This window comes from Aegilops tauschii, chromosome 7 (assembly GCF_002575655.3).
Source record: "Aegilops tauschii subsp. strangulata cultivar AL8/78 chromosome 7, Aet v6.0, whole genome shotgun sequence".
Lineage (NCBI taxonomy): Eukaryota > Viridiplantae > Streptophyta > Magnoliopsida > Poales > Poaceae > Aegilops > Aegilops tauschii.
In genome coordinates this window covers 26,486,539-26,506,563 of record NC_053041.3, presented here as the reverse complement: position 1 = coordinate 26,506,563, position 20,025 = coordinate 26,486,539, and the positions used below count along the sequence as shown (strand labels likewise).

General features: G+C 45.5%; 1 protein-coding gene and 1 non-coding gene across 2 annotated transcripts; both read right to left on the bottom strand.

Moving 5' to 3' along the window:
- Position 1: 1 nt before the first annotated feature.
- On the bottom strand, positions 2 to 9,256 carry LOC109763385 (uncharacterized). The gene is made up of 4 exons (XR_006665972.2): positions 9,174 to 9,256; positions 8,913 to 9,066; positions 6,113 to 7,316; positions 2 to 5,746 (listed from the first exon to the last, which is right to left on the bottom strand). It is a non-coding gene; the product is annotated as an uncharacterized protein (transcript).
- A 4,838-nt stretch (positions 9,257 to 14,094) lies between these two features.
- On the bottom strand, positions 14,095 to 18,732 carry LOC141026687 (uncharacterized). Its single transcript, XM_073503533.1, has 4 exons — positions 17,598 to 18,732; positions 15,707 to 16,230; positions 15,449 to 15,612; positions 14,095 to 15,010 (listed from the first exon to the last, which is right to left on the bottom strand). Exons 1-4 carry the CDS (start codon positions 18,730 to 18,732, stop codon positions 14,095 to 14,097), a joined length of 2,739 nt encoding a protein of 912 aa, XP_073359634.1.
- Positions 18,733 to 20,025: the final 1,293 nt, after the last annotated feature.

The following is a 20,025-nucleotide window of genomic DNA, read 5'->3' as shown; positions in this document are numbered from 1 at the left end:
GAAGCGAAACTAAGTCATCAGACAAACATAAGGCATGCACACATGATAAATACAAATGATGAACATGCAATCATACAGTCATTCAAGCACGAGGAAGATGAACTGAAGAATTAGATTACAACAAGATGAAAATATTCAGTTCAAGTTCTTCACCAGGATAGATCACAAATTCTTACGCAACGGAATAACGTAAAGGTAAGGGTTGATGAATTTGAAATCAGGTAGGCTTGATTAAGACACATCGATTTGGTAGACCAGTTCCAGTTGCTGGATCAACTGTACATCTGGTTGAGAGAGCTGAGCATGAGCTCTCAAGACACTTAGTCATCACCGTATTCCTCTTGAGCCAAGGTCACTTAGACTTCGCCTAATCATTCATGGTAAGTCTTCAAGGTAGACTTCTAAAACATTAACAGACTTATTCACCAGCACACCACAATTACTCTTGGGTGCTCATAACTTAACATCTAACTGTCTGGAAGAATGATAGTCTTCAAAGGTAACAAGCGTCGATCACACAGATCAATCTCTTTAGTGATGGTCAATCACTTTGGCTCTGGTTGGGGTTTTCCACACTTAGGATTCTCTCAAAGTCGTGGGAGGATGGTTTGCTCTCAAATGACAAGTGTCAAGTTCTCTCGGAGCAGCTAACCGACTGGTGGTTGTGGGGGGCGGCTATTTATAGCCAGGAGGCAACCCAACATTAATTGTCATAAATGCCCTTTGGACATGACCATTGACAGGTTAAGGATCCACTCGTCAGCTGGCATGCGGCCCAGCAACGGTCGGAAATTTTAGCTCTCAATTTTGTTGGGGCACTCAGTTTCCTCACGATAGGCATATCGCACTGGCGAAATCCTAACTATGAAAATGTGACTTGTGTAAGTATATGTTTGAGCATCACTATGAAAATGTGAAATATGTTCTACCTAGACCCCTCTTTAATAGTACGGTTTTTTTATGACTGAAATAATAAGAGAAACTATGAAAAAAATGTCTTAAAGCTTCAAAGTCTTCACATCAATTTCTTCAGAGGTCGTACCAATTTTTTCACTTGAAGAAATACATTTTTAGGGGTCGTCTTTCCTGGGTTAAATCAAATCTTTAGGGACAATAATTCCTGTGTACACTCGCAAACACATTAGTCCCTTAACCTATTTGTTTTCAATACTGCAAAACTACTAAGGGGCATTACAATCACCTCCTTTTTGGTGATTGATGAAAAATTGGTTAAGTTTTCAACGGGAGTAAATAATGAAAGTGTAAGAACAGAGTATGAAGAAATTGGCTACATGATATTGAGGAACTCCCCCTCAAGATGTGCATATGATACTTGTGCAGAAAAGGCTAGCTATGGCGTGTAATAAATGGCCTTGCTGGCGTGGACACACCACACCACCAATATGGCGCCATTGTTAAATAATAGTGATGGCATTGGTGCCCACGTCAGCAGTATTATACGTGTTGCTGGCGTGCCACGTGTACAATGCCATCATTGTAATCGCTCACCTAGGGACACAATGTATTTTGCATGCCACCAACATTGCGTGCAGGAAAAAAATATTTTTCCACTCCATCCAACATTTAGAATTTCACACTAAAACTAAGCACGCATAGAACATTACACAATAGAACAATACCAATTAATAGAAAATTACGAGTTAATAAGTGACAATCTCACAAATAGTGGTAGATCACTAATAAAATGACAATCATCGTCTCTTGACAAACACGAGCTAAAACAATAGTAAATAGCGCTAATAAGCAGTTTATTTAGCATCGATGGCCCCGCCACACACATACTTGTAAATGAGTTCGATGACCAAGTCATGGCGCCGGGTGTTCCTGATAGTGACTAATATGGCCTGTCCAACCCGGAGATTCTTGCCAGCAAGGAAGTTGTTCCACCCCACGGTGCTCAAATCAGTGCGACCGTCCGTGTCGACTGCGTAAGCATAGGTGGTGATGGAACCCCTGTTGGTAAGGCATAGTCTGGCAATGCCTGCTTCATCCAGCTCAATGCCATAACTCTCACATAACCTCTTAGGTAATTTTGAAAAACAATATGATAAATGAGCATATGATGCATCACATTACTACACTAAGCATATCACAACAGTACTACACTAAGCATATCACAACAGTACTACACACTAAGCATATGATGCATCACATTACTACACTAAACATATCATCAAATTCTACACCTACACTAAGCATATCACATTACTACACTAAGAATATCATCACATTACTACACAATAAGACTATTCATCACCTTGGGTGCAGAATAATTTATTCTTCACCCGAGGTAATCTTACGATCGTTTCATAAATAAATTACATTTGGATTACAAAGAGTTAAACTCATATTGAATCATTACATAAAATTTGGCATAATAAAACAAAAATATAGGTCATAACACAAGGAAAATTGTATTTTATGTGTATTTTACACTATGTATTTACGTATGTAATTTTATGTAACATAACATATTTCTTACGACAATTGTATATTTTTTTACAGTCTCTTGTATGTATGAAATAAGACAAAATTTACGGAACTTAAAATTATGGTGCATTGATGTTAAAATAGAAGGGGTGAAGAATAGCTCCTTGCGCCGCCCGGCCACCCACCGCTCATCCGCCTCCTTTCCCCTCGCCGCCTCCCGCCTCCACTATTTCCTTTCTCGCTGACCTCGGCCCAATGTGGCGGCCCCCATGGCCAGATCCCGCCCCATCCAGACCAAGTCGGTCCACTTCCCCGCCTGGACCGTCAAGGCCATCGCCGGCGTGTGATCCAGCAGGCAGGGCAACACTCGGAGGTGTGGCGGTGGCCCAACACCGATCGGGGCGGGGGGGTGCCTCCTCCGCCTGGCCTCCTTCCCACCGCCGGCAGCACGAGGCTCTGCCCCCACATGCGTGCAGTTTAGTTCTCCCAGAGATGTAGTCTGCCGTCATGCTGTGTTATAGCTCCACATCATTGCGTGTGTGGTGCACCATCGTTGCTGCCGCAGCTCGGTAGCTCGTCCCTATGCATTTCGGCCCACTAGGTCGACGACTTCCCCGCGACTGCAACTTTGCACACGAGCGTGCAATTTTGCCCATGGGGGAGTGCAGCTCGACCAACGGGGGTGTGCAGTTCAGCCCATGTTGTTCCGTCGAATTCGCACGTGCACGGGTAGTTCCCCTGGACTATGCAAACATCGTCGATTTTATGAGGGGTTCACTATGAATGTTGGAGAGGTTCGCTCCTCTGTGGGGGTCCTTTTTTCAGTTTCAGGTAGTTCGCTTTGTGAGCTCTTCTAACACTTTTTTGTTTTTCTTTAAATCTGGTCCAGTACAATTCGTTTGGTATGTTGGAGAGGTTCATTATAAAGAAGAAAAAAAAGGTTGATGCAGCCCACTTCGAGGAGTTCTATGGTCCACTTCAGTCAAATGTATTTTTTGGTTGGAAAAATGTAGTCCGTTCAGGCACTGCTTGTTGTTTGTGTGCCTCGTGTGTGAAGTTCTTTTTTGTTTGTACTTTTAAGGGTTGTTTTTTTGATGAAATCATAATGTACAAAAAATTATGCAGTCCACTTGCTCAGTCCATATGGTCCAGTCGACCGGTCTACACGCTGAAAGAATAATAAGTATAAAAAGGCCAAAAAAACTTATGTGGTTCACTTTGGGTAGTGTCATGATTCACTTTCAGTAGTGTTGCGGTACACATAGGCGGTCTACGCCCAATGTGAAAGTGCAAAATGTTAGGGAAACGACAAAAATAAAGAATGTGGTTCACTTTTCAATCGTGTTGCGGTTCACTTGCCCTTGTCTCTACGTTTCACTCGCGTCCACAAAAAAAGTTAGAAAAAAAGACAAAAGAAATCATAAAAAAGTTAAAAAAAAGTTAAAAAAAATCAAAGAAACCATGAAGTTCATGCGACTGTCTGATGCAGTGTGATTTTCAGTCTAAAAGCAGTGTGTTCTTTTGTCTGGTGCAGTTCCCTCGTTGATTTCGGTGTCGCGAAAAACAGAGTGTTCGTATTTCGGTAAATTCAAAATTGCTCATAAACCGTAAAGAATTAGAGAGCATGTTCTACATAAAAAAGTTGTGCCTCGTTGATATCTTTCCAACGTCGTATAATTTGAATCATTCCGATCAGCGGTTTGTAAAAATTTCGGGAAAAACGGCCGCTGCCTCTCATCGTCAGCCGCATAATTTTTAAAATTAACTAAAAACCGTAAGGGATCTCAAAAACATTTCAACATATGAAAGTTGCGCCTCGTCCGTAGCTTTCCAACGGCGTATCATATGCCTCGTTTCGACAAGCGGTTCAAAAACTCGAGCGAAAACAGTATCGAAAATTGCAAAAAATTGGAAAAAAATACAATTCCACGATTTAGTAAATTTAAAACTGCTCTTAAACCGTAACGAATTAGAAAAAATATGAAAAAGTTGCGCCTGGACGTTATCTTTACAACGGTGTATCATTTGCTTCATTCCGACACGCGGTTTAGAAAAAACGCGAAAAACGCTCGGTGCCACTCGTCGTGAGTCGCACCGTTCAACATGACAAAGTTGCGCCTAATCCATAGCTTTTCAACCGTATATTACACGCCTCGTTCCGATAAACTTAAAAAACTAGAGTGAAAAAGGTGCCGAAAAAACACAGCGTGTAATTTTTTGGCGACCGGAAGTTCACTCGCCTGAGTAGTGTAACACACTTGGTTCAAACAATGACGCGCAATTGCGTTGAGCGTGCAGTGCGGAAGTGTTATCAGAATAGTTATTCTGCTAATATTAGCAGAATAGACCGGCTGTATCATCAAATTACTAGCTACACTAAGCATATCATCACATTACTAGCTACACTAAGCATATTATCAAATCCTACATTAAGCATGTATCATTGCATAACTATAGTAAGCATATCATCAAATACTATACTAAGCATATATCATCACATTACTACACTAAATGTATCATCAAATTCTACACTAAGCATTTATCATCACATTACACTAAGCATATCAAATTACTACACTAAGTATCATACCATGTCATGGCGGTTAATATTCGTCCTTGTTAGGCTGGCCGACAAAGTGACAAGCTGGGGCCTGCCCAGGCCTGGTGCCCTTTGGCATCTTACTAGGGTCAAACCCTGACGTGTCGAGGTGACACACGACAAGCACTTCCATCTTCTGCGCTTCGCCACCGTCGTGCTCGCTCTCCAGCGTCACCGCATATACCCTGGTAGGGTTCATGGCATGGCACATAAACACCGCATATGGGAAGTTCATGCCGTGGCATGTCGCAGTCTCACTCGACTCAGTGGGCCTTCATGACGCCACTACTTTGTACCTCCTCCTTGTCACCACACCTTCATTGGGCACTTGGGATGAGGAGAAAGCTTGTAGGTCGCGTGTACTCCCGAGCATCGATGAGACAAACTCGACCATTGATTCCACGGAGCCGATACATGTTTTCTTCTCGCCGTTGAGAGGGTGCACATTCTCACACATGTTCAGGGTCGACCATATGTCGTTTGCCATGGTGTAAGATACTGACGCGAACATTTTCATGATGCCATTGAAGTTCCTCATGGAAATGGGGATGGAGTCAGCGATGTCACGCTGCAGCAAAGGAGCACCTAAGGTAGCTGATGGTAGGATGTAAGGGATGATTGTAGATCCTAGTTTCACGATGTCTTCCGTGAACGTGAAGTCTCCATGGATGTGAACGTCTCCCTCGCTCACCTTTTCTGCAAAATGTTCAACATAAAGTTACTACAAATTGAGTAACTAAAAATGTGCATTAGCTGCTCCATCAAAAGTATGTCCTCTCCTTGAAAATATATATGAGACCTCAACATTTGAGTTGACCAATAACCAAGAATTTTACAAATGAAATATGTGTCATATGACATAAGAAAGGTAAACCATTGAATTCATATTTGAAATATATTTCCAATGGTACATGACTTTTACGGCACTCAACTTATATTTCGTTAGTCAGGTATACTTTATTGTTAAATTAGGCTCAAAATTCAAGAACTTACATAATTTGAAGGAGGAGTATTTATACACCAAAAAATTGGTAAGAAAACACATGGAAACATGAAATATACCTTGCAGATTGGACGCGCCCATCGTGCTAATTCCTGGAAAACCTTTGCTCCTTGTGGTCTTCTGGTCGTCGACATTCCTTTCTAGGCCGTATATATATGGAAACTTATAATTCTTGCCATTTGTTCCCATGGTTGGACCATATATGTAGGGAAACTTCACCTCACCGGTTTTTGTGGCTAGGGCGTAGATGTATGGAAACTTCAGGTCATCAGTTTTCGTGTGTGGGCCGTAGATATACGGAAACTTCTGGTCATCATTTTTCGTGTCTTGGTCGTAGATGTATGGAAATTTGTGGTCCTCAGTTGTCATGTCTTGGCCGTAGATGTACGGAAACTTTTGATCATTGGTTTTCGTGGCCGGACCATAGATGTATGGAAACTTATGGTCATCAGTTTTCATGGCTGGGCCATAGATGTATGGAAATTTTTGGTCACTGGTTTTCATGGTTGGGCCATAGATATATGGAAAATTCTGGCTATCAGATTTCGTAGCGGATCCATATATGTATGGAAATTTCTGGTCATCTGTGGTTGGCCCGTAGATGTATGGAGACTTTTGGTTGTTTGGTTTTGTGGTTGGGCCATAGATGTATGGAAACTTCTGGTCGTTTGTTTTAGTATCAGGGCCAAAGATATATGGAAAATTTTGGTCATCGGTTTTTGTGGATGGGGCGTAGATGTAAGGAAATTTCTGGTCGTTGGTTTTCATAGATGGGCCATAGATATAAGGAAACTTCATGTCTTCGGGTTTTGTGGCAGGGCCATAGATGTATGGAAAATTATGGTCTTCGGTTTTTGTTGCAGGAGATATATGGGAACTTCTGGTCATCGATTTTCTTTGCTAGGTTGTATATGTACGGAAATTTTTGGTCATCAATTTGGGTTGTTGTACCATAGATGTACGGAAACTTTTGGTCTTTGGTTTTCATTTCTGGGCCATAGATATATGGGAATTTTTGGTCATCGGTTTTGGCGGATTGCCCATAAATATATGGAAACTCACTGTCACTTGTTTTTGTGGTTGAGCTCGAGGAATGAAGTTGAAATGCGGTTGTCTCTTCATTACCTAGATGCTGAAACTTCTTGGCATGAGGCCTTAATTTTTGTGCTTTATGAAATGGCACTCCGGTAAATTTCTCGTCTATTCCTTTTTCTGTTGTGCTAATACTATTGTTGTCCAGTTTTGTGATATGATCATCATTACCTGTAATAGCACAAGCAAGGTACATGTTAATTAACATATGAATAGAATGATATATTTTAGATTATCACATAGATTTTTAGTTTTCAATTGACCATGTACGGTACATGTTTTCACCAAGTGTCTCGAACCGAATTACGTATTTTGATGTTCTCTTTAGGAATTATACTATTTTTTTTCTAATTTCTTCCATACAATCTTTAAAATCTTTCTTTTAGATCTTGATCATAGAATACATGATCACAATTGCAAAGAAAACTCCCAATTATATATGCTTATTTACATTGATATGTCTCAATTTTTTTTTGCTTCATATGCTTATAACTGCATGTTTTTTCCGGTCGATAAAAAAGGGAACAAAAATCAAAGTGATATATCTAGATTATGTAGGGCTTGCATCTTTCATTTCCTCTTCATCTAATATATGATATTATATGTTTGTCTCATATAAAATACATATAAGTAAATTCAAAATTGGAATGTCCAAGTCATATTATCATATGATTTGCTATAAAAAATTTGCAAAATATTGTATCTTGGAAATTCAATTTTTATAATACTTCAATTCATATAAATGCCTTGTATGTTTCAGTTTTTATATAACTTTGATGCCAAATTCTATAAGCAAATATGATCTATTTTTAGTTTTGAAAATTAAATTAAATTACAAATTCACTAGAGAATACAATGCCTATTGCAAGGAAAGAAATCTATTTTGTGTGTGTCAGTTTTATGCAAATTACAAATTTGACTTTTCTGCCAACTTAAACGTAACATTGAGACGAGATTGCAATATCCTTTTCATTTTATGGACAAAAAACAGTGCACACTAGTAAAACTGAGATACCAACGTGTCCGTGCTGAAACGTGTCCCTGTCCACTGCATCGTTTACGCACACAATCTCGAGATGGTAGAATTATGTATTAATGATAGACATATTTACGGGTTCCAGTCTAGAAATATGCTGAAGCCAAAAAATCTTGACAAATTGTTTTTACAAAGCTGAAGATATTGTACTGCAAGAAAATTCATAAAGATATAAGCATTCAAAATTATCAAGTTATGGTATAATTGAAGCAACACTATCCCTGGTTGGAAGCGGAAAAAACTATAGCATGATTAATAGTAACCGTTCAAGAGCAAGCTTTAACTTTTTACTGTAGATTATACTGAGCATCTTCACATAAGACTAGTATTCATTTACTCTTCCTCACAGAAAATGTGAATACCGATGCACGAGTAGATTTGCTGATGACTTGTTTCCTTAAATATTAAGGTTGGATCCCAAGTAAGTCTTTTGATCTTCCTGTCCGCAATCGTAGGGTTGTGGAATGTACTAATATGGGTGAATATGACAAAACAATACAATTAGTTCAAGCTAATTATTTACAGACATTTTGTTTCTAGCTTTCTATGTACATCAGTTTTTTATCGATACAATCGCGCACAGTTTAAATAAATTTGCAAGATCATAATCTCCATCAAGTACAATTCACATTGATTGATTGATTGATTGTGTGTGTGTGTGTGTGTGTGTGTGTGTGTGTGTGTGAGAGAGAGAGAGAGAGAGAGAGAGAGAGAGAGAGAGAGAGAGAGACCAGCAGTTGGGGTGAGAAGGTCTTGTATGGCTGATGGCATGGGAGTATTTGGCAGCATAGTCTGCCAGTATGCAGTAACCCCTCCCGAGTTTGAGACTATCGTTTCTTCGGCGCTTACCAAACTTGTATGCGGACCGCCTCCAGCCACCATGACCTGCATATATATTCATAGATAATCATGACAAAGATAAAGCACATACCTTGCGCGTACACATGACATAACAATGATACTTCTTAATGGATAGATGCATGCTGACTCACCAGGAGGAATGAAGAGAGGATTGACAACATGACGCTCATATTGCTTACTTTTATGTCCACGCTTTTGTGGCTGCTCTGGATGATTGACTATAGGCTGATGCACCACGTATTTATAGGCTAGCACGAGTGGCTAAGCTCTAGGTGTGTACTTCTAGAGTCAGGCCTCAATCATTTGAGGGCATCGGATCGGGTCTATGACATGTCTTGATTTGCTGCCGTGCGTTGGGGAAGCAACCTCTATACAGAACTGGCATTCATTAATAACTATTATTGGTGACTGAAACTAATTAGGTGACCTGTATCCATCACGTTTTGAGCGAGAATGCAACCTTTATTATTCGATAATATAAGGGTTCTATCAGTCGTAACTAGCGAGGAAATTTGCCAGATCAACAACCTCTAGCTATAAGTGTCCTGCCTCAGTTTTTTTCTCCAACAGCAATTTAACGGAGCGTGTTGATTTCCATACATGTCATGCCATGCAATTGCATCCTCCATGTCCCAAGTTGGTGTAGGGATCTCCTATATCTTGTGCACATAAATAGTATCGCACCTGTATTGTCGTTCGGAAGTTTCAAATCCTATCGCACCTGTATTGGGATCAATAAGCTCCTCCACCTTGGCCAACTCCTAATTAGCGTCGAATCCATCCTGGCATTTTTTTTTACTCTCTTCCATCTTCATGTGAAAACATCACCCCGTATGATTCAAATCCTCGAGTGCGCAATAGTTAAATCATCACTAAATGCTTGCATGGATTTGTGGAAACCATAGTGTCTGATCCATGAAGATGTAATGTGCAACTGAACTGGTAAATAAAATGTGTCTATCTTTTCCTCGGATGTGTTCAGTTGCTGTTGAATGTGCTGTGTGGAGAAATAGGCATGAGACGAAGAAAAAAAAGGAAACTTAAAAGGGTTAATAAAGACGGCAACTCGGCAAGCAAGGTTAAAGCTTAGAAAATCAGTAAATCGCCATTAGTAGTATTTTCACTTACGAGTAACATCTGTTGGCACGTCAGGGATAACAGCACCTGTAATGGATAATTTTGAGTAGCTCGTCAGCGGTGAGTAATTAACGGCGACGAGACGTGAGCAACCCCACAACTAATGATTCGTGAGTGATATGCCACATATCGATCGGTGGCGATGGATTCCAACCCATCAATCAATGTTCATATTTTCTATAGGAGTCTGACCCGATCGATGTGGCAAGGAAACACTGACCGTACACCAAGTGGTCTCGTTGTTCGAGTAAACACGAACCTTGATTTTTGATATAGGGTGAATTTTATTTAAGACCAAAGCTATGCCTAGGCAAGAGAGAGAAAAAAACATTGAAGCAATCAACTCGACAAACTACATCCATGACCGTATATGTACCAATCATCTCATGACACCAGAAGGACGGTGAGATTCTTCAACAGCAACGCCTTCAGGAAGGAAGCGTCGCTCGAGCATCACCGTCACTAGATCCAACCACTATGGCTATAATAAGAGGTTTTCACCCTGAAGAACTAGTCCGAGCATATCCGAACAATGCCTTTAACATGGTAGCGACAGAAAGACATCGCCATTGCTAGGTATAACCAAATCAGGCCAGACATAGGTTTCCAGCCTGGAGCTCGAGACCCGGTACTTGAGAAGCACCACCATTGAAGTCAATCATCTGTTGTTGCCACCACTTTTCCGTGATCCTAGCAGCTGCATGTGTTGGGGTCGAAAACCAGTCGTCGTTGCTTCACTATTCTTACCTTTGCGTTAAGCTATCGTCCATACTTGCATCTCACTGCTGAGGCAACCATCGGATCTTACTCGAAGAAACCTTGGAAAGACTTTTCAATGACCCAACAATCTGCGGTGAGGCCACCACCACAGGCCAGAGTGATCACCACACAGACTAACACCGACAGCGGAACACATCACCACCAACTGCCATCTCACCAGAGATAGCCCCTGCCCAGAACCGTCAGCCAAGGGGCCGACATGGCCGGATCTAGAGCAAGGCAGATCAGACTATGGCGCTGCCACCCGCCTGGCCGCACGACCCACGTCAGATCGATCCGGGGCCTCCCCGTGGTAGCGACAAGTGCGAGAAGCCGTCGAAGGGTCAGCACACACCGGCTAGAGAGGAGATGGTGGCTCCGGGACCTTGAATCTGATGAATAGGTTGGAGGCGCCAAGATGAGGCACCGTACGTCCTCGCCGCTACCGTCCATCATAGAGCTTAGCCCAGCGGCCTCATCCGGCAACGACGAGGAGAGGGACTAGCAGTGATGATGGCTAGGAGGGGCGGCGGCGGCCTCCAGAGTCGCCCACGGTCGACCCGGGAGACAGTTCGCTGTGCATGAACCTTTGATAAACGTCACCCTGCATGTCACCTTGATGGCAAGGGCTTGGAAAAATCGTTCCTGCCTAAGAAGAGAGTTGGCAAAGGCTCAAGAGGCACGGTACAAAGTTATAATCTACTCCCAAATTGACTATTCAAACCTCACTGAAGGTGTGAACCAACCTGTGGTTGCATGGTTAGCAGGAAGGTGGGATCCCCGGCCCATCAGGGTTCAAGTCTTGCTACTCACATTATTCCTGAATTTATTTCAGGACGTCCGACGATGTGTGTTTAGTGGGAGGAGACGTTTCCATCGACTACGAACGCGTCTATGGCGACTTCATCAATCTCAAGATAATGTTTCGGCTCAATCTCTCGGAGATGTTCATAGGGTAGGGTGTGCTTGCATGCGTTTCTAGCAGTGGGTGAGTGTGTGTCTGTATGAACGCATTCGTCTCTACTGTGTTAAAAAAATCGTAGTGGAGGTGCAAGCTAGACTTTTTTAAAAAACTTTGGCATCAAACCAGATCACACAGATATCTCGAATAACGTTCCACAGCCCCGAGCCGCACCCCGGAGCTGCGGGGGCAGCCGCACCCCGAAGTTGTTGTCGCGAGCTCGAGAGATCCTCACATGGATGCTTCTCGCGGAGCTCCTCCGCGGGAAGGTGGATGCGGTGAACCTCGCCGCGGAGGGCATACAACGGTACATTGGCTTCTTCACCTACAGAGCCACGGTGGGTTGGCTGGGTATCTCGTCTTCGCCAACGTCAAGGGAACCGGCCGGGTGGCCGTGTTTGGCTTCCTATGGATTGTGTGTGCCACTAAGTGGGTGCAGAGGTTCGTCTTCACCAAGGTACTGAAACACTCCTTATCCTACGACATGAGTGCCGGGCTCGTCTCCTGCTACATGGACCAGATGATGCTACAACTCCGGCAAGGCGTGCCGGGGAGTAGCACGTCGCCGGAGGAGAAGCTGAAGACGTGCAACTACGTCATCATGGGGGAAGAGAGGCTGGTGTCGGAGGCATCTGGCCTGCGGGGTTACCGGCTCCATGGCCTCGACAAGGTCGCCACCGTCGGCACCGTCGGCAGGGTATGGCGACTCGCCGACGTTGAGGTTGAGGAGGGTGACGTCCGTCCCCTCCTGAAATCCAACCCAAGTTTGAAGAGGCTCTGCCCCTCCATGGCACTGTTCAACTTCTCCGGCGTAGGATCGAGCGCCTGCCGGCCATGGCCAAGGAAGAACCGACCACTACCGGGACCTCATCCTGCAAGGCTTGTTTAAGGAAGATGAAGATGGCGGCTCCCTAGTGTTCGAGGTGCTCAACAATGAGGTGGACTTCCTGAGCGAGTATTACCACTCGGTCTACCCCGTTGTGCTCGCCAGCCCCTACTTCTTTGTTGTCAACTACCTTGTCGTGCCGGTTGTGGTGTGCTGCCTGTGTGCCACCACCACTGTTCTCTCCGGCAGCGGCCACGTGTTGTTCGCGTTCCATGCCATCAAAGCAGACAAGTACGCCATACGCTACGGGGTATTAAGGTTGCTTAGGTGCCTCCTGGAAAGAGCCCTTACCATCCCCCAGGCCTTCTTCCCTGCCATCGACGTCATCATCTCCTACCTCCTCTTCACCGCCTTCTTCCTGGAGCAGTTGATCGAGTTTGTGGTGTTCCTGCTCTCCAACTAGTTCATGGTGTCACTGTTGTGCCGCTACGTCACAAAGAACCGCTGGCGCCACAAATCCGTCTTCCCTAGGGCCATCCGCTTCATTTCGTGGGCCAGGAGAAGGCTGCGTCCTCCTAGCAACATCACCATCAAGCAGTTCTCTGTGATGAGCTCGTTCTGGCACCCGGCGACGCTACCGAGCGCGTCTCTACCGAGGGAAGCAAAGCCTTCCATGGTGAAACGCTTCCGCCTCCCGACATATGGCTATGATCATGTGGACGACAATACTCTCGCCCCTATCCCTCTTAGCAAGGGCCGTCGCGCACTAGAAATGCCTGGTCGGCTACAATATACGCACTTGTCATGGTTCTGCAATATTGAGTGTGTTGCTGAGGCCATACTCACTTGGCACATAGCTACCAGCCTCCTGGAGATGAAACATCCACAACGGAAGCGAAACGGTAGGCCAGACGTCGTGGTGATGAGGCTGTCCAACTACTGCACTTACCTCATGGGCTCCTGCCCTGAGCTGTTGCCCGGCCACCAGGAGAGGGCACGAAGCGCGTGTTCAGCAACATGAAGAATGATCTAAGGAAGGAACTGGGATTTTGGGGCTATCACTTCTCGTCCAAGCATGCCCGGTACAACAAAATCATGATGCTAACCCATGATAAGCTGAGGCCGGTGTGAAACGAGGCTGGAAGCGCATGCGTTAGCAGGGGCGCGTTGCGTGTTAATATAGCCAGATATGGCGGCACAGATTACACAGGAGGTTACGATTAGGTTTAGGTGTGGATTGATCTCTAAGCTAACTAACAGGATCTTATCACAATGCCTTAACCTATCCTAACTAATTACAACACACGCCACACAACCTAACTAGCACGGTTTATACATATACCGTGAATACAATGTTTAACACTCCCCCTCAATCACAACTATCTAAGTTGAAATTGCATCTAAAGACCTCCAGCTGCCGCAGTGATAGTGGTTTAGTAAAGCCATCTGCCACTTGATCACCAGTAGGAACATACCAAATGTTCAAAAGCTTGTTAGCTACTCTTTCACGAACAAAATGATAATCAATCTCAATGTGCTTCGTCCTAGCATGAAAGATAGGATTGGCAGAAAGATAGGTAGCACCAAGATTGTCACACCAAAGTGAAGTCGCAGAAGAGTGACGAATGCCCAACTCTGTCAATAAGTTCTGAACCCCAATAATCTCAGCAGTGGCATTTGCTAAGGCTTTGTACTCAGCTTCTGTACTTGATCTAGACACAGTAGCTTGCTTACGTGCACTCCAAGAAATCAAATTACCACCAAAGAACACCGCAAAACCTCTAGTGGACCGCCGATCATCAGGACAACCTGCCCACTCTGCATCTGAAAAAGCACTAACAAGTGTAGAGTCCGACTTAGCAAGTTTGAGGCCATGACTCTTGGTTGCCTGGAGATACTGAAGAATTCTTTTTACTGTTGTCCAATGAGTACTAGTAGGTGCATGAAGGAACTGACAAACTTTGTTGACTGAAAAACAGATATCTGGTCTGGTTAAAGTCAAATACTGCAAAGCTCCTACAACACTTCTGTACATGGTGGAGTCCTCGACTCCAAGCAACTCTACATCATGAAGAGACAATTTCTCTGAAGTAGACAAAGGAGTTGGAGAAGGTTTGCAACCTTTCATGCCCACTCGCTCAAGGATATATTGCACATATTTTTCTTGAGACCGAAAAATTCCACTAGCCACATTCTTTACCTCAATTCCAAGAAAGAAGTGATGACCGCCCAAATCCTTGAGCGCAAAATCCATGCGCAGATCCTGAAGAAGGGCTTCAACTGCTCTAGAGAAGGAACCGGTGAAAATAATATCATCAACATAAATAAGCATAAAAATGGTAACTCCATGCCAATAATAAAAGAATAACGAGGTGTCTCCCTTGGAAGCAGCAAAACCAAGAGACTATAACTTGGAGTACAGACGATAATACCAAACTCTGGGTGCTTGTTTCAAACCATAGATTGCTTTATCAAGCTTGCAAACATGTCATGGTAAAGCTGAACTTTCATACCCAGGAGGCTGCCTCATAAAAACCTCTTCTTCCAGAACACCGTGTAAAAACGCGTTCTTTACATCTAGTTGTCGCATGCACCAATTTCTAGATATTGCAACTGAAAGAATTAATCTGATAGTAGCAGCTTTTACCACAGGACTAAAGGTATCCTCGTAATCAATTCCATACTTTTGCTTGAAACCTTTGGCCACAAGACATGCCTTATACCTATCAATCGTGCCATCAGACTTCCGTTTTACCTTGTACACCCATTTGCAGTCAATCACATTTCTCCCTCTGACTGGTGGAACCAAGCGCCATGTTTTGTTTGCTACCAGGGCTGAAAATTCTTCATCCATTGCATGTTTCCACTTGGGATCACCAAGAGCGTCCTGCAGATTCTTCGGTTCACCCGTGGCACAAAAAGAACCCCAACGAAGACAACCATCTTTATAAACCTTGGGTTTAGCAATACCACTTTGTGACCAGGTGTGTGATCGGGCAGGAGGGGGCGGAGCTGGTCAACCTTGCTATAGTTGGAGGCGGTTTTGTGTAGAAGACACGGCAGAGTCGGATGCAGCGGATGCAGCACCAGAAGATCCCGAATCCACCTCCTGCAGCGACCCAGGCGGATCCGGTGCGGCGGACGGTGACGAACTGCCACTTGGCAGTTCCGAAGTGGCCACAATGTGGGAGGGGGGCCGCGCCGCGCCAAAGTTCGCGCGCCCCGCCTCGCTGATGCCACGTGGGCCTCGCCCAGCCGGCCCGCCAGGGGACCGTGCGCCCTCCCACGTAGGAGACAGCGTGGTAGTGCGCCCGGCCGGCCCACCAGCGGACAGTGTGTTGGTGCGCCCGCCTGGCCACCCACCTGCCGGTGTGGATCCCGGCGAGGATTCGCCTGGCACCTCCGATGACGCGGATCCCGCGGCTGATACGCCTGGGGCCACTGCAGCCGCCGATCCCGAGGCCACCTGTGGATCTTCTGTGGCCGCACGAGAGCTCTCTGTTTGCTGCATAAAATCATAAGAGTTTTCACCAAAGTCTTCAGTATTTGGCTTCCTTGTTTCCTGCACACTTTCAGCTGGGTCATTAGCATTAGACAAAGACATATGATCAGCGGCAAAATCAGCTCCCCCTTGAAAAAAGCTAGTAGACGGCAAGAGATGAGAGGGCAAAAGAAGCTATTCTTTGCGAAGTTGAGCACCGGCATTGGAGTGGAGACTTGCGAAGGGAAAAACTTGCTCATCAAAAAAGACATCGCGAGAAACATAGACACGACCAGAGGAAATATCGAGACACTTGTAGCCTTTGTGAAGGGTACTGTACCCCAAGAAGGCACATTGCTTTGACCTAAACTCAAGCTTATGCTTGTTGAAAGGGCGCAAGTTTGGCCAGACGGCACAACCAAAAATGTGAATAAAAGAACAGTTGGGTTTAGTGCCAAAAAGTCGTTCTAGTGGAGTTTGGTTCTTGATGACTCTACTGGGAATACGATTAATAAGGTAGACCGCAGTGAGGAACGCTTCGTCCCAAAATTTGAGCGGCATAAAGGCATGAGCGACTAGGGAGAGACCAACTTCAACGATGTGTCTATGTTTCCGCTCCGCGGAGCCGTTCTGTTGATGAGCATGTGGGCATGAAACGTGATGCATGATGCCAATGCGTTCAAAAAAGGAGCTCAACCGTTGGTATTCCCCACCCCAATCGGTTTGCATGGCAATGATCTTACGATCAAATAGACGCTCAACATAAGCTTGAAAAGGTCGAAATTTCTCAAAAACATCAGATTTATTTTTTAGCAAATATATCCAGCTAAACTTGCTAAAATCATCAATAAAGCTGACATAATATTTATGTCTTCCTACAGAGACGGGTCCAGGACCCCAAACGTCTGAAAAAATAAGCTCTAAAGGAGTTGTGGATTCGCTAGTTGAACAGGAATAGGGTAACTGGTGGCTCTTGGCCATCTGACATGCATCACACACTAAGAGATGATCTTGTTTATTTGAAACTGGAAGATTGAAGTCGCGAAGGATCTTCTGAACTACCGGAAGAGCGGGATGCCCTAGACGTTTGTGCCACCGAGATGTGGATGGTTTGATGGCACCAAGCACTTGACGTTGAGGGGCACTTTGCCGTCCGGTCACGGGGAACAAGCCCCATCTACTCCTATTTTGAAGAATTGTTCTCCGGGTAGCCTGATCCTTGACAAGAAAGAATTCAGGGTGAAGTTCAATAAACACATCATTATCTCGCATAAGATTATAGGCAGAAAGGAGACTTTGGTCGGCACTAGGAGCATGAACAATATTGTTTAAGTTCAAGGAACCAGAGGGAGTAGATAATACTGAATGACCAATATGTGCTATGTCCATACCTTGACCACTAGCCGTGTGGATTTGGTGGGTGCCGGTGTAGCGATCGCGAACGGCTAGCTTCTCCAACTCGCCAGTAACATGATCAGTGGCACTGGTATAAAGATACCGGTTGGTATCCACGCCGTAGGAGTGAGCGGAGTTGGCCGAGCGGGGGTTGCCACCGCCGCCGCCGCCGTCACCGCGCCCACCACTGTCGCGTCCGCCGCCACCACCGCCGCCTGTGGGATTGCGCACGTTGTTGTTGTAGCTTTTGTCGAACCGTTTCCTGCAGCGCCACGCACCATAGCCTTCCTCCTTGCAGATTTGGCAGCGCTCGCGGTCACCGCGGTCACCACCCTGTTGGCGCGGCGCACCACCGCCACCACCGTTGCCCGAGTTGTCGGAGTAGTTGCTGCCGTTGTAGCAATCGCGTCCACCACCCTGACCGCCACGTCCACCTTTCGCAGCGAGGTTGGCGGAGTGGTGAGCAGTGTAGGCGGCGTGCTGGGCGGCGATCCGGGACTCCACAGAGAGCAACAACGAGAAGAGTTCGCTGAGGCTGATCGGTTGATTGGTGACAGCGCGTGCGGAGATGGCGGTGACGAACCCGTTGTAGTCGGGCTCGTGCATGAGACCCTCCAAGATGTGCGACGCGACATCATCTTCATCGAGGGGTTTCCCTGCAGCAGCGAGCTCGTCCGCTAGCCCCTTCATCTTGGTGAAGTAAGCAGCAGCAGAGAGGTCGCCCTTGCGAGTTTTTCCGATCGCCGATCGGAGCTGAATCTGGCGCGCCCTGGACTGCGCAGAGAAGCTCTCGACTAGGGCTTGCCAGATGCCCGCGGCCGTGGTGTGGTTGGAGACTTGCATCAGAACCTCGCGGGACAAGGAGGCAAGCAAAAAGGTGAGCACCTGTTGATCTTGGGTGACCCAGATCGCATGCTCTGGATTCGGCGTGGAGGTGATCTCCTTCTTCCCGGTGGTTTCCTTCTCGGTGACGATGACAGCAACGGGTTCCTTGATCGAGCCGTCGAGGTAACCCATCATCGTCGCAGCCCTGACGTGCGGGAGGACTTGCGCCTTCCACACCAGGAAGTTGTCATGGGTGAGCTTCTCCGTGATGGTGTGGCCGAGGGAGGCGAGGGAGGGCATGGCCATGGCGAGGGAGGAGGAGGAAGAAGACATAACCTAGATGTATTGGAAGTACAAGGCTCTGTATACCATGTGAAACGAGGCTGGAAGCGCATGCGTCAGCAGGGGCGCGTTGCGTGTTAATATAGCCAGATACGGCGGCGCAGATTACACAGGAGGTTAGGATTAGGTTTAGGCGTGGATTGATCTCTAAGCTAACTAACAGGATCTTATCACAACGCCTTAACCTATCCTAACTAATTACAACACACGCCACACAACCTAACTAGCACGGTTTATACATATACCGTGGATACAATGTTTAACAGCCGGACCGCCGGGATGAGTCCATGACGGTGGTTCAGGAGGGCATAGTTCTAGGGAAGGCGCTGATAGAAGCCAGCAGCAAGGGGAGTGATCAGCCCGTATGGGAGCTACTGGCCGATGTGTGGCCGTGTGGGTGGAGGTGGAGCTCATCGCGCGCGTACGTCGCGCCGTCCAGCGGTGATCAGCACGTGAAGGGGCATGAGGAAGCGTTGGCACGGGGAAGTGAGGTCATGACCCTGCTCTGGGCGCTCGCCACGCACACCGGCATAACCCGCCCACCGCCCACCGCGGTGGCCGTTGAGATGATAGACGATGGAGTATGTCCAGCCTAGTTTGGGTAAATTTTCGCACGCTGCCGATTGTTTGAAATTTCTTTTGCCCAGTAGCTTCATTGCATTGTTTCACACGAGTTTCGTGTTGTACATTTTTGTTTCGATGGTCGTATACGAGTAGATCTACACCTTCCGGTTAGATTGTACAAATGTGTTCCTGTGTGCATGCTATTTTGAACAAATTTATCAAATTCATCACACATGGTTTTGCCATTTGAAATTTCCGTTGACCAAACAGCAGCCTCTAGAGAGCAAATGCTAGTAATCAAATAGTCTTGCTTCTGTTTCTCCTCAACCACGATGGGGTGTGCAGACAATCAAACTAGATGCAGATTATAGCTCATAGGCTATTTTTTTTCTCACCCTGGCTCCATCGAGTCAGGCTAATTGAAAACAAAAAATGATGCAAGTAACCAGACACACCCTAAGCAGCATGCATATTCCCTCGTACAGTGGTTCTTCTCGTCAAAGCATCATCAACGAGAGGTCCTATATGACAATATGGGGAGCGTCTATTCAGGGCTTCACGCGCCCAGAACAGCGCTAGCGCTTGTGCAGATTCTAAGCAAGCAGCAACCGATTTAGCTTTCGCTCGCTTGCCAAGAACATAGTTCTAAAAATAACTATTGGTTCAGAGAAAAAAATCCAATTTTTTTCTTCT

Excerpts from the sequence above, each read along its gene's own strand:
- LOC141026687 (XM_073503533.1), bottom strand. The coding sequence starts at position 18,732 with ATGGCCATGCCCTCCCTCGCCTCCCTCGGCCACACCATCACGGAGAAG. Across the intron at positions 16,231-17,597 it reads CCACACGGCTAGTGGTCAAG|CAAACAGAGAGCTCTCGTGC; the intron begins GTATGGACATAG and ends GATTTTATGCAG. Across the intron at positions 15,613-15,706 it reads CCTGCCCGATCACACACCTG|GACGCTCTTGGTGATCCCAA; the intron begins GTCACAAAGTGG and ends AAGAATCTGCAG.